A 14,597-nucleotide genomic window follows, 5' to 3' on the forward strand; every position below is an offset into this window, starting at 1 on the left:
ATAGAGACGGCTCTGACCCTTCTTGTAGGGAGCAGTGTCTCAGAAAGGCAGTGTCCATTATTAAAGACATCCAGCACCCAGGGCATGCACTTTTCTCACTGTTACCATCAGGTAGGAGGTACAGAAGCCTGAAGGCACACACTCAGTGATTCAGGAACAGCTTCTTCCCCTCTGCCATCCGATTCCTAAATGGACTTTGAAGCTTTGGACTTCTTTTAATATACAATATTTCTGTTTTTGCACATTTTTAAAAAATAATCTATTCAGTGTATGTAATTGATTTACTTATTTATTATGTTTTGTTTTATTTTATTTATTATTTTTTTCTCTCTCTGCTGGATTATGTACTGCATTGAACAGCTGCCGCGAAGTTAACAAATTTCACATCACATGCCGGTGATAACAAACCTGATTCTGGTTCTGATTCTGCAGAGTAGAGGGTGCTAAGCAAGACGTGCAATTAAATGAACTGGAAGTCAGGAAGCACTTTGGCTCTAGTAGCCATAATTCAATTACCTTTAAGAAAAGCATAGGTTTGAGTTCTACACTGGTGCAGGGCTAACTTTAGAGGACTCTGACAGGATCTAGCGAAGGTCGATTGGCTGAGCCTGTTTGAAAGGAAAGGAATGAGTGGGAAGTGGGAGACATTTAAGAATGTGATACCAAGTGTCTAGGAGCAGCATGTTCCTGTTGGGATGAAGTGTAAACCTAGCAAGTTTAGGGAGCCTTGGCTGACAAAAGTGTCGAGGCTCTGGTTACGAGAAAGGAAGCACACATTGGGTTTAGGATGTTAGGATCGAGCAACTTCCTTCAGAGCTATCAGGAATATTGTTAAGATGGAAATCAGGAGGGCAAAGAGAGGGGGTGAGATGGATCTGTCAGGCAAGGTTTAGGAACATCCCAAGAGTTGCTACGGTGGTACTAAGAACAAATTCAATACAGAGCAAGTGCCTTTAGAGATCATCAGGCTGCCTATGGATTTTTAGGAAATATTTCTCCTCATTTTTAATGAGGAGAAAATCATGATTGCTCAAGACATAAGGGAAACGTGGAGATGTTTTGGTGGACATTCATATCACCAGGGAGGAACCATTTACATCCTTACAATGCATTGAAGTGGACTAATCTCCAGGGCCTGTCCAAGTGATTTTCTTAATTATTAGCCACTGATGAATTTACTGAAGAATAGAAGGTGACTAATGTTGTCCTGTTGTTTAAAAACAGTAGCAAGGACAAACCAGGGGACTACAAGCTAGTCAGCCTGCTATCAGTAGTGGGGAATGTATGGAGGAAATGCTGAGGAACAGAATCACCAAGCATCTGGAAAGACTGGGACCCATGACTGTGTCATCACCCACAGCTCCAATCTGCTAATTACATTTGCTGACGACGCTACACTGATTGGTCTAACCTCAAATAATAATGAGGCACCCTACAGAGAAGGAGTCATCACTCTGACACAATGGTGTCGAGAAAACAACCTCTCTCTCAATCTTGCAAAAACAAAGGAGCTGGTTGTGGACTACAGGAGGAATGGAGACAAGCTAACCCCTATAAGACATCAATGGATGTGGGGTTGAGAGGGCGAACAGCTTTAAGTTCCTCAGCATAAACATCACCAAGGAACTCATGTGATCTGTACATACCGGCTGTGTGGTGAAAAAGGCACAACAGCACCTCTTTCATCTCAGACAGCTGAAGTTTGGTATGGCCCCCAAAATTCTAAGAACTTTCTACATTGGCATGATTGAGACTGGCTGCATCACTGCCTGGTATGGGAACTGTACCTCTCTCAATCGCAGGACTCTGCAGAGAGTGGTGCAGACAGCCCAGCGCATCTGTAAATGTGAACTTCCCGCTATTCAGGATATTTACAAAGACAAGTGTGTAAAAAGGGCCCAAAGGATCATTGGAGGCCCAAGTCACCCCAACCACAAACTGTTCCAGCTGCTACCATCCAGGAAAAGGTACCGCAGCATAAAAGCCAGGAGTAACAGGCTCCAGGACAGCTTCTTCCACCAGGACATCAGACTGCTTAATTCATGCTGATGCAACTGCATTTCAATGTCATATTGGCTGTCCTGATGTACATAATATTTATTATAAATTACTATAATTGCACATTTAGATGGGGTCATGATGTAAAGATTTTTAGTCCTCATGTATATGAAGTATGTAAGTAATAACGTCAATTCAGTTCAAGACAGAACCAGATTAGGAGGAGTCAGCATGGTTTTTGGTGTGGGAAGTCATGCATGCAAAACTTTTTTGAAATTTTTGAAGAAGAAACCAAAAATGAGCAGCGTGCAGGGCTGTGGATGTTGTCTGTTTTGAATTTTAACAAGGCCTGCAACAAAATGCAGCATGGTAGCCTGGTCTGCATCATTTCCGAAGATTTGGATAGTTACATGGGGAGGGATGATGGACAAACGTTGGAAACTTGGACTAAGTGGGTGAACACTATGGTTGGTATGGACTCGATGGGCCAAAGGGCCTGCATCTGTGCTGTATTGCTCTACGACTATGAATCTCTCAGACTTTCACAGTCCGGATATGAGCTATAATATTTAACGTCCATTACATCTCCCACATGTATAAGAAGGCCACTTACCCCAATGATGGCATTCAGCTCCGCCATGGTGACCTGCTTAGCTCGCTCAATTGCCTGGACCACCTGTTGCTGGTGCTGTCGTTAAACCAAAGAGAAAGTTCAGGAAACTTCAAGATAAAGCACAAACCCAAAATGAATAGATATCAAGACGTACTGCTCTTCCTCACTAAAAAATAACACTATATCAGTCCTTTTTTTAAAAAAAAATTAGTGTTACAGCTTCACAAAGTCCAACATCCCTGTCGTGAAAGGCAGAAATGGGTAAGGCCGGCCAACGGTGCTGTCGTGAAGCTGTGAATGCCAATCCTCTGTACAGCGGATGGAATGGATTGCAGAAGCATTGATGAACTCCAACCAGACCATCAACGTCAGAGGACGCTGGAGACGGGAGGTCATCGGCGGCCTATGCTCTTCGGAGCTAAGGGCCCAAGTAAATAAGTAAGTAACAGGCCCTTCTAGCCCAATGAGCCCCCGCTGCCTAATTACATGTATGTAACCAATTAACCCACTAACCCGTACATCTTTGGAATATGGGAGGAAACCGGAGTATCGGGAGGAAACCAACACATTCACCGGGAGAATATATAAAGTCCTTACAGACAGCATCGGAACGATACCTGAGCTGCCGGCACTGTAATATCATTATGCAAAATGCTGTGGTACCATGCTGGCAAGAGAAACGATGTATGACATTATCAGACTGGCCTTTTCTATTGCTGAGAACAGCAAGTTCCACAGGTCTGCATGTTTGATGCTTTAAGCCCATCGCGTGCATTTGCAAAGCTGTGAGGCGTCACTGTGCTCTCATTAAGGTTATTTCATGACTTAACCGAACAGGCGCTTAATTCCAACAACAAGAAATGTGAGTTATTGTAACTTGATGTGGAAAATACTATCGCATATTGTCTTGGAAATATGTATCCAAGTGATATAGCTGTGAGGCAACTTGATAGCAGTGTATAAGATTATAAGAGCCAAAGATAGATAGGGAGGGCAGCACGGCTAACATCAGAGGACTTTGAACAGGAGTGGAAGAAGGTTCAGGGGATATGTTAGAGTTAGATCCCCTGAGAGTGGTAAGTGTCCAGAATGCTCCGCCAGGTGTTAGAGGTACAGTACTGTGCAAAAGTCTGAGCCACATATACATAGCTAGGGTGCCTAAGACTTTTGCACAGTACCGTAGTAATTTTATGTATTCCTCTGTACTACTGCTACAAAAAAATAAATTTTATGACATATGTAAGTGATGATAAATCTGATTGGGGGCCTCTATCGTGAACTGAGTGGGAAGGGCGCAGGGAGAGGGGAGTTATGGTTGGGGAAAAGGGGAAGGGAGAGAGAAGAGAGTAGGAAGCATCAGAGAGACGTTTTGTAATGATCAATAAACCAACTGTTTGGATTCAAATGACCTTGCCCAGTGTCTTAGGGCTGGGCGTGTCTGCACTCACACCAATCCCCATCCCTGGCACTGCTTCTCTTAACACTTGTCCCACATCCCTCCCACGCGGTTCCACCATTGTCATTCCCAACATCCTTTGGACCTGTTGTCAAACACAGTACTGTGCAACTCTAAGACACCTAAGCTATATATACACATACTCAAGACTTTTGCATGGTACTGTAGATTTAAGGAATATTTAAAAGACTCATAGATAGCCCCATGGAAGAAAGAGGGCTACGGGCTACGTAGCAGAGAAGGTTTAAATCCATCATGGATTATGTTTATCTTGGTCAGCACATTGCAGGCCAAACAGCCTGTACTGTGCTGTACTGTTCTACGTAGCAACACAAATTCACGAGGTCCTAACATTATGATACTTAGGGAGTAATTGAATTGGAAAGCAAAAAATATGCTAAAACGTCATCACACTAAAGCACACTAAATAAGTACAATTAAACTCACCATTTTATATAATAAAATATGGACACTGCAGATTGCATACACTGTTATGGGAGTGGAACTCGATGTGGTCTTCTGCTGCTGAAGCCTATCAACTTCAAGGTTCGATCTGTTGTGAATTCAGAGATGCTGTTCTGCACACCACTGTTGTAACACATGGTTATTTGTGTTACTGTCGCCTTCCTGCAAGCTTGAACCGGTCTGGCCATTCTCCTCTGACCTCTCTCATCAACAAGGCGTTTTTGCCCACAGAACTACCGCTCACTAAATGTTTTTTTTTGCTTTTTGCTCCAGCCTCTGTAAACTCTAAAGTCTGTTGCGCATGAAAATACCAGATCACCAGTTTCTGAGATACTCAAACCACTCCATCTAACACCAGCAATCATTCCACAGTCAAAGTCACTTAGATCACATTTCTGCTCCATTCTGATGTTTTGTCTGAATAACTGAACGACTGAACCTCTGGACCATGCCTGCGTATTTTTACAGTGTTATGCAAAAGTCTTAGGCGTTACATACACACACACACACACACACACACACATATATATATTTGCATTGATGAGCAGGTGCTTGGGTATACCTAATTAGTGGCCACCGGTGTATTTTATAGGAGGATACAATGATAGCAAGATTACCACCAAGACATCTAACAGTAAATTTCTAAGAAACTGTCTTTACCCAGCGAACAGAGTTTGCTGCTATTAGGAGTAGCTGAGAAAAACAATATCAAGGAGCTGCATTTAATGGGAGGCTAGATAAGCATATTAGGGCAGGTGCTTGGTCACAGAGATACATTGCAAAGAGCCTATTAAAAGAGCAAAGAGCAAGAGCAGAGAGGCTTAGGAAGGAAATTCCAGTACTTACAGACTTGGCAGCTGAAAGCATGGTCAACAATAGTACAGCAATTAAAACAGAGAGACCTGAGTACCCAGTACTAGAGTACTGAAGGGCGGAGATCATATGGGGAATTGAAAACTTGGATAAAAATTTTAAAATTGTCATTCAGAATCATGCTGTAGGTCAGAGCCTGTATAGCAGTGATGGCTGAATGAGAATTGGTGCAAATTAACACAAAGACGGCAGCACTTTAGTTGGCCTAATTTCCTTTAACACCAGGTAAGATGAGAGAAAGTCCAGAAGTATCAGAGGCTTGGTTGAATGCTTCCTCAGCAGACAGGGTAAGGTGAAGTCTGGGTCTGGTAATGCTAAGCATGTGTCTCAGCAATCACACAGACATGTGACACACATAAAAGTTGCTGGTGAACACAGCAGGCCAGGCAGCATCTCTAGGAAGAGGTACAATTGACGTTTCGGGCCGAGACCCCTCATCAGGACTAACTGAAAGAAGAGCTAGTGAGAGATTTGAAAGTGGGAGGGGGAGGGGGAGATCCAAAATGATAGGAGAAGACAGGAGGGGGAGGGATGGAGCCAAGAGCTGGACACGTGGACACACAGACATGTGGACAGTTCATCCTGCACCGTGACGTCATCATTGTGAACAGTCTGGTTCTGTTTCGGACATTTGCCAAAGAATTGGATGGACTGGGTGGGGTTTACTGCAGGGGCCAAAACTGATGACTAATTTTACTGCTGAGTCATGCGGTCTGCATTTGGTATAACCGTCACCTCTTGAATCAGAAAATAAGGATTTTTTTTGGGACATGGGAACAATCATTGCTGGCAAAGGTTAGGATCAAGGTATACTGATGCAAATTAGCAAAAAGATTCGTGCGTGCAAAGTTTTTCAGTGTGATCTAGTCAATAAATTCACAGTTATTTGCACAAATTAAATTTTCTATTTCCAACGTTAAAACAGATCCTAAGAAATATTATATTCTCTGTCACCGCTTGCAAACACACCCTCTCTCTTGCTCATATTCTCTTTCAAGCCCATGCATATTCTCTCTCTCTCTCTCATTCATACATTTGGGAAAGAGATGTCTTGTCAATATTCCCTCAGAAGGCTGTGGAGGCCAAGTCATTGGGTATATTTAAAGTGGAGGTTGATAGATTCTTGATTAGTAAGGGTGTCAAAGGTTATGGGAAGAAGGCAGGAGATTGGGGGTTGAGAGGGTAACAACTTTGCCATGACTGAATGACAGAGCAGACTCAATGGGCTGAATGGCCTATTCCTGCTCCTACGTTTTATAGTTTTAATAAATTCCTTATTGCTTGCTCTAAGCTGCCTCCCTTTGCCTCCGCTGTTTCTTTCCCCCTCCCCGCCATCCCAACCTACCCACTACCCTCTTGGCAAGAGCCTGTGGGCCCGAAGCACTAACAGAGAAACCTCCAGATGTGCAACGCCCAAAGCGGTCTTGGCAAGTCCTTGCCAGGACTGGTGGCGGTTTGATACCACGCCCATAGAGTTGTGCAGCTGGAAGGTTAGTCTGTGTAGAGACTCGGGGTGTGGCTCACTGTGCACCAAGTTACTGACACAAAGCTGCTGTGTAAGCAACCTTGACTTAGTTAAAATATAATCAGTACCATTAGCCCACTGATACTGATACCATTGTAGTGGATAATAATACTTTGATAAATCTTGAATTTCCCAAGTTGGAATTGAATGTAATGCTGTCAATCTGTGAACTATAATCTTACTTATAGCCTGCTTCCAGCATCTGGCAAAGTAAGCAGCTTTGCTTTTTATCCTCGAAAAAATGAGCTTCTGATTAAAACACAAGGAAAGTGTCGTCATTAAGGTGGCACCAAGTCTATTCCTTTCACTTTAAAGGGTTTAAGTACAAGGAGAGGTCAAAAGAAACCGTGAAAAATGATTGGGAACTTTGTAGAAAACTATTTGGTTCGCAGTGTAATGATGGGAATGGAACAAAGTTTTACATGGAGATGACAGGGGCCAGATGAGCTGAACAATATTCGCACTTTGATAAAACTTCTATCCCAGTGATGGTACACTGTACAGGATTCTATCCTGCTTGTTTTTACCGCACACTTATCATCCACTAAGAAACAAATAAATTTGTCAAAGTAAACTTTACCTGTTTAAAGTTCCTCCCTGTCAGCTTCCCTTTACCCCGGCACCTCAGCTGTACTACTCAGGTACTAAATGATGAAGGGTTTCATTTCTAGCCCTTGGTTTACAGCAGACAATGGGAGACATGCACATCCCCCTTTTATCTGACTTGCCAATGAATCCTGGCTGCATTATTTCTTGCTGTTGTATTCCATGTCGCTGTTAATCTTTAATGCATTTGGCAAACAGCCTGTAGAAAGCTGGTGAAGAGATGAAGCTCAAATTTAATGACAGGGATCTGGCGTTAAATCTTTTGGCTGCAAAACTGTTCCCACTACAATATCAGCAGAAATAGAAGTCCTTGGCATGGAAAATCAAATGGGAGTAGAAAGGAGATAAAGTTGGCTGTTTTGTTAACAGACTGATTAATTGGCATTTACAAACACAAACACATTTAGATTTACAGAATCCACAACATGTTTTTCCCCATTTATCCATAACTGGGGCTCAGTTTTATCCTCACAACTTGTGGGTGCTAAGGCCCAGTGAAATCAAAACTTAATTAGCTGCATCTCAAAGTAAAGTCAACACTGAGGAAAAAGCATTTGAGGTCATGGCCATTATTTCTATCGAATATCTGAGGCAGAATTTGCTGTTAGTTACATTGGAAAACAAAGACTTTACTTCCTGAATACTCCTATGTGCATCTTGTGGATTTTGGGCTGCTGATCATGAAAATCACCATGAAATTTCCCTATCATACACCATATTTTTGAAATCACCTCTGTTTGTTATTTCAATTCATAATTCAAGTCAGAATAACTGATCCCAAGATTAAAGAAGGTAACACACATCAAAGTTGCTGGTGAACGCAGCAGGCCAGGCAGTATCTCCAGGTAGAGGTACAGTCGACGTTTTGGGCCGAGACCCTTTGTCAGGACTAACTGAAGGAAGAGCTAGTATGAGATTTGAAAGTGGGAGGGGGAGGGGAGATCTGAAATGATAGAAGACAGGAGGGGGAGGGATGGAGTCAAGAGCTGGACAGTTGATTAGAGAGGGTCATGGGACAGGAGGCCTAGGGAGAAAGAAAAAGGGAAGGGGGGGAACCCAGAGGATGGGCAAGGGGTATAGTCAGAGGGACAGAGGGAGAAAAAGGAGAGAGAGAAAAAATGTGTGTATATAAATAAATAACGGATGGGGTACGAGGGGGAGGTGGGGCATTAGTGGAAGTTTGAGAAATCAATGTTCATGCCATCAGGTTGGAGGCTACCCAGGTGGAATATAAGGTGTTGTTCCTCCAACCTGAGGTGGCTTCATCTTTACAGCAGAGGAGGCTGTGGATAGACATATCAGAATGGGAATGGGACGTGGAATTAAAATGTGTGGCCACTGGGAGATCCTGCTTTCTCTGGCGGACAGAAGGCATTTCTGTTGGTCACAAATCAAACAGGTCATCAATGACAGGCAATTCTAGTGGGACTGGAGAAAATTGCACGGAAGGCTTCAAGGATGTCAAAAATTTTCTTGGCAAATACAGTGCACCAAACTTCCTGCAAGCTGGTAGACAACACGCTTCAAGCATACAAAACTATGATGTGCTACATGCCACTAAAGATTTATTTTCTGCATTCCAATTTAGACTTCCTCCCTGCAAATCTTGGAGCTGTCAGTGACGAGCATGGTGAGAGGTTTCACCGGGACATTGCAGTCATGGAGAAACTGTATCAGGGCAACTTGAATCCATCAGTACTGGCTGATTATTGTCAGACACTTAAGCAAGAAGCATCAGATGCTGAGTACAAATGAAAATAATCAGCAAAACATTTTTAGCTTAGTTGAACTATTGCAAAGCGTCAGCATCGTTATGCAATTAAACACATCATATTCAATGAAAGCTAATTTCTTGTATCACATAGGAACTTGGAGGAACAATCAGTCTGAAATTATGTTTATGTTTAGCTTCAAGCAGTCTACCATAAACAAAAAAATATTTGTGAGGAAGCATTAGAATCTCAAGGTTTCTCATGTAACCATTGTTAAATGACTTATCTTCTAACATCGACAACAACAAGTTGCGTTTATGGAACACCTTTAACACAGTAAAGCTTCTCACACCATCTCACAACAGAGTAGTCAAACAGGAATCAACAATGAACCAAATGAGGTGATTTTAGTGCTGGTAACAAATCTTTTTTAGTTAGTTGGCGTGTTTCATGCAGCATTTCATAGAGAGGTTTAAGGTGGAAAATCCTGAGCTCAGGACTGACATACAAGCACCAGTAATGAAAGCCGGAGACCATCAGTACCCCTGTCAGCATGCTGGATTTAGCTATCCCCTCCCAAACTTTCAATGAAATCCTGACTTGACCCAAGAGTGCCAGACCATTTATCCCAGGCTCCTGAAACTTCTGAGCAACCCTGACTGATCACCACAGTTTGGATGTGCTCACCCAATGTCAACACTGAGCATGACCCAAGTTAGAGCTGGTCGCAGGAATGGTTCCTAGTTATTCAAATCATTTACCCACCTCATCTGCAATCCCTTTCTAACTGGCCCAAATCTAATTCTTGACTCACCCACAAAACACATAACCTTAACACCAAACCTTAGAACCTAACAATGTCTGTGTTGCTCTTTGTACCCGAGAAAGAGGTGACATAGTATTGGAAGATGTAGAGTCCTTGTGGGTAGAGTTAAGAAACTGCAAGGGTAAAAATACCCTGATGGGAATTTGTGCAGGCCTCCAAACAGCAGCAAGGATGAGGGATTTAAAGTATAACAGGAGATAGAAAGGCATGTTAAAAGCCCAACATTATGATAGTCATGGGGGATTGGGCTTCAATATGCAGGTAAATTGGGAAAACCTGGTTGGAGTTGGATTCCAAGAGAGGGAATTTGTAGAAAGCCTACAAGATGGCTTCTTAGAGCAACTTGTGGCTGAGCCCACTAGGGGAAAGGTAATTATGAATTGGATGTTGTGTAATGAACCAAATTTGATTAGGAAGCTTAAGGTACAGGAACCCTTCGGAGACAGTGATAATAATATGTGAGCATTCACCCTGTAGTTTGAGAAGATGTTAAAATTCGATCTCTCAGTGTTACAGAGGAGTAAAGGGAATTACAGAGGCATGAGAGAGGAGCTGGCGAAAGTTGGTTGGAAGGGGCCCCGAGCAAGATGACAGCAGAACAATGGCTGGAGTTTCTGGGGACAATTCAGAAGGTTCAGGATAGGTACATCCCAAAGATGAAGCAGCTAACAAAGGAAGTCAAACTCAGCATAAAAGCAAAGGAGACAGCACACAATATAGGGAAGTTACAGGATTAGGAAGCTTGTAAAAACCAACAGAAAGCAACAAAAAAAGCTATAAGGAGAGAAAAGATGAAAGCTAACCAATTATGTAAAAGAGGATACCAAAAGTTTTTTCAAAGAAATAAAGAGTGAAAGAGAGGTGAGATTTTAAGTCAAGATTGCATATTTTCATGAAGTAGTTAATACCTAATAGGCAAGTGGCCTTAACGATGGAAGTGCACAGTAGTGTAGTAGTTAGTGCATCGCTATTACAGCTGAGGGCATTGGATTATGGGGTGCACTGTAGTGTGGTAGTCAGCACAATGCTTTACAGTATCAGGGATTCGGGTTCAATTCTCACGACTGGCAGTAAAAAGTTTGTACGTTTTCCCTGTGACTGCATGGGTCTCCTTTGGAGCTCTGGTTTCCAGAGGTGTACTGGTTGGTAGGTTCGTCATTGTAAATTGTCCGTGATTAGGCTAGGGTTAAATTGGAAGTTGCTGGGCGATGTAGTTCGAATGTCTGAATGGGCCTATTCTGCGCCACACCCTAAATAAATAGATAAACAAACAAACCAAATTGCAGAGTTCAATTCCAGTGTCATAAGAATCTGCGCCACACCCTAATAAATAGATAAACAAACAAACCAAATTGCAGAGTTCAATTCCAGTGTCATAAGAAGTTTGTGTAATATTCTCCCCATGGCTCCGGGTGCTCTGGTTTCCTCCCACGGGTCATATAGCATATCAGTTAGATGCTTAATTGGTTATTGTAAACCATCCTGTAATCAGGCTAAGGTTAAATAGGTGGATTGCTGGGTGACGTGGCTAGTTGGACCAGAAGGGTTTTTTCCGTGCTGTATCTCTAAATGAATTAATTAAATGAAAAAACTCTGGACTGCTCGAGCTAGCAGTCTGGGTGAAAACAGTGGGCCAAATGGCCTCACACATCCGATTCCAGGTTTATATCTCATCCCTCAGCCCCTCCCGATCTTCATTAGCTGCCAGCTAAGGAGCCGTGGAAGAAAGCACAAGAAAAATGTTTAAATGTTTAACAGTTCCATGTTCCCTTCAGGATGTTGGCTCATGAATTCAACCCAAGTGCAAACAAGGAACTACAGGAGACAAGTCGGGAGCAAAGCTGGAAAACTTGACAAATAAATCCAATATTCTTAGAAAAAGGTAACATGATTTTAATAAGCAGGATTTCTAGTGCCAAGTTGATTTAATGTTTGACCATCTCAGGTTCAATGTTACAATTAATCCTGAGGAGTTCATTAATTCTGCAGTTTCAGCTCAAACGGTTCTGACTGCCGTTTGCCGAGGCTCCACTGAGGACAAGTTATTACTACCAGCATTCTGCTTCATTGCTGACACACTGTGCCCCAGGGGATTTGGACATAACTGCAATAAGTCACAAGGATCGCACACATTACGGAAGAAAAACTTGTCAGCCCATCTTCTGCTGAGCCACGGAAGCAAGCAGGCCCCTAATCCGATATACTTTACCACGGCAACAGCTTAAGTTCAAAGTTCAACATACATTTATTATCAGAGTATGTATACATTATACAACCTTGAGATTTGTCTCCTAACAGGCAAGCATGAAACAAAGAAACCCAAAAAAATCCATAAAAAAAGACCATATAACACCTAACATGGAGGGAAAAAAAAACAAATCATAGAAACAATAAGACGCTGCACTACATTTCCTTAGACACCACATCATCTAACTTTCTCACTGCAAGCACAGAAGGTGAATGTGCAAATATCGAGCCGCGGGGGGAATCTCAATGGGTCAGACAGCACCTGTAGAGGGAACTGGACAGCCGTATTTTTAGTTGAGACCCCTCGTCTGGACCGAAAGAGCAGAGGGGAGATAGCTGTGAAATGAGGAGAGGTGGAGAGATAGGTGGAACCAGACGAGGAGGAGACAAAGGGCTGCAGATGACAGATCAGATAGGAAGAGCATGCAACAAAATAAGGGAGGTGAAGTAGGTAGATGGGAGGAGTAGAGGGAGGGGACCCAGTGGGAGGAGTGTGTGGGTGATGGGCAGATGAATTTCGAGGAGGGGAAAGAAAGGGAGAGAGTGATTTAGAATGAAGGTGAGGTGGAATGGGAAGTAGTATTATGATATGTGATCACTGGAAGATCCCACCTGTTGTGGTGGAGAGAGCGAAGATGCTCGATGAAGCGGTCCCCCAATCAACGTGTCTCAATGTAAAGGAGGCTGTACCACAAACACGAGTTACAGTATACTGAGTGCAATACAATATATAGTTTTGGTATACTAAGGAAAAGAATATTGAAGGGCCTTTGAAGAAAATTACTAAGAACTGCCAATGGGTAATAAACCCTTTGGGTAAGTCTGCAAACACTTTTGGAGAGGAATTAAGGTTGCAGCACAAGCGTGAGAGGGCCTGGCTTGACAAAATGAGAGATAAAGGAGCAGAGAGGGAGCAGTGGCTGTACTCTCATTTATTTAAGGTCATAGGAAGAAAAAACTCCACCAACCATCACCAGATCTGGACATGACATGAAGTAGTGACAATATCCTCAAGTGGCTTCTGTAGCTTGTGCAGTCAGGCAGTGCTTGGGGGCTGAGATGCTTGTTTACTGATTAAATGAACTCTGAATTCACTACCAGAGGATATTAGAGATATCAGTTCCTGCAGCCAGGTCAAATCAACCATGAAGTTCTATTTGCTCTGAGTTTCTCAGCCCTCTCTTTAATCATATCTGTCAACCCGCCTCAGCCCGCTTCTTCACTGCGATCACAATTCTTCTGCTGCAACCTTAACTCACCTCTGAAAGAGTTTTGTGGATTTACCTAAAGGGATCATTACGCATTGGCAGTTTTTAATAAATTACAGTATTCTTCTCTTCAGTATACTGAAGTTATATATTGTATCACACACACTATACTGTATCTGTTACTCCCGGTACAGCCTCCTCTCCATCAGTGAGACACAACGTAGACTGGAGGACCACTTTGTCGAGCGTCTTTTTTCCGTCCACCACAACATGTGGGATTTTCCAGAGATCACCTATTATCATTCTACTTCCCATTCCCATTCTGACATGTCAGTCCACGGCCTTTCTACAGCCACAATAAGGCCACTCTCAGGTTGGAAGAGCAGCATTTCACATTCCTCCAATCTAACGTCCTGATGAAAGTTCTCAGCCTGGAACATCAACTGTTTACTCTTTTCCATAGACGTAGCCTGGCCTGCTGAGTTCCTCCAGCGTTGTGTGTGTGTTGCTTTGAATTTCCAGCATCTGCAAGTTTTCTTTTGTTTGGAATGAACATTGATTTCTCTAAAACCCAGCAATTTTCCCACTCCCTGTTCTCATTTTTCCTACCCCTATTCTAGCTCCTCTCTTTCCCCCTCCCCTTCTCCTCATCTGCTCATCACCTCGCTCTAGTGCCCCTCCTTCTTCCCATTCTCCCATCGCCTAACTTCTTTCTTATAAGATTCCTTCTTCTCCAGCTCTTTACCTTTTCGACCTGTCGTCTCCCAGCTTCTCACCTCATTTCCTCTCCTCTACCCTCCTACATTCCCACTCACCTGACCACCCATCACTTGCCAACCCCTACCTCTTCTTCTCCCTTTATTATTCTAGCTTCTTTCCCCTTCCTTTTTATTACTGATGAAAGCTCTCAGGACAAAATCTTGACTGTTTATTCCCCTCCTTAGGTTCCTGTGGAATTTTGTTCCTCTGGATTTTCAGCATCTACAGAATCTCTTGTGTTTCTAAAGGTTGTGACTGGGTGATGGGCTACAGTTCCTCAGGATGAACAGATACTTGGATATTAAGTGA

General features: G+C 42.9%; 1 protein-coding gene across 6 annotated transcripts in view; it reads right to left on the reverse strand.

Annotated features, from left to right (window-relative positions):
* The window catches only part of LOC140188241 (transducin-like enhancer protein 4), a 270,566-nt gene that overhangs the window by 139,147 nt on the left and 116,822 nt on the right, over nt 1-14,597 (reverse strand). For all 6 annotated transcript variants that reach the window (XM_072244330.1, XM_072244328.1, XM_072244327.1 and 3 more), the window contains exon 6: nt 2,612-2,686. In XM_072244330.1, coding sequence (XP_072100431.1) covers nt 2,612-2,686 — 75 coding nt within the window. The remainder of the gene's footprint in view (nt 1-2,611; nt 2,687-14,597) is intronic.

The sequence above is a fragment of the Mobula birostris genome, chromosome 26, assembly GCF_030028105.1.
Source record: "Mobula birostris isolate sMobBir1 chromosome 26, sMobBir1.hap1, whole genome shotgun sequence".
NCBI classification, from domain to species: Eukaryota; Metazoa; Chordata; class Chondrichthyes; order Myliobatiformes; family Myliobatidae; genus Mobula; species Mobula birostris.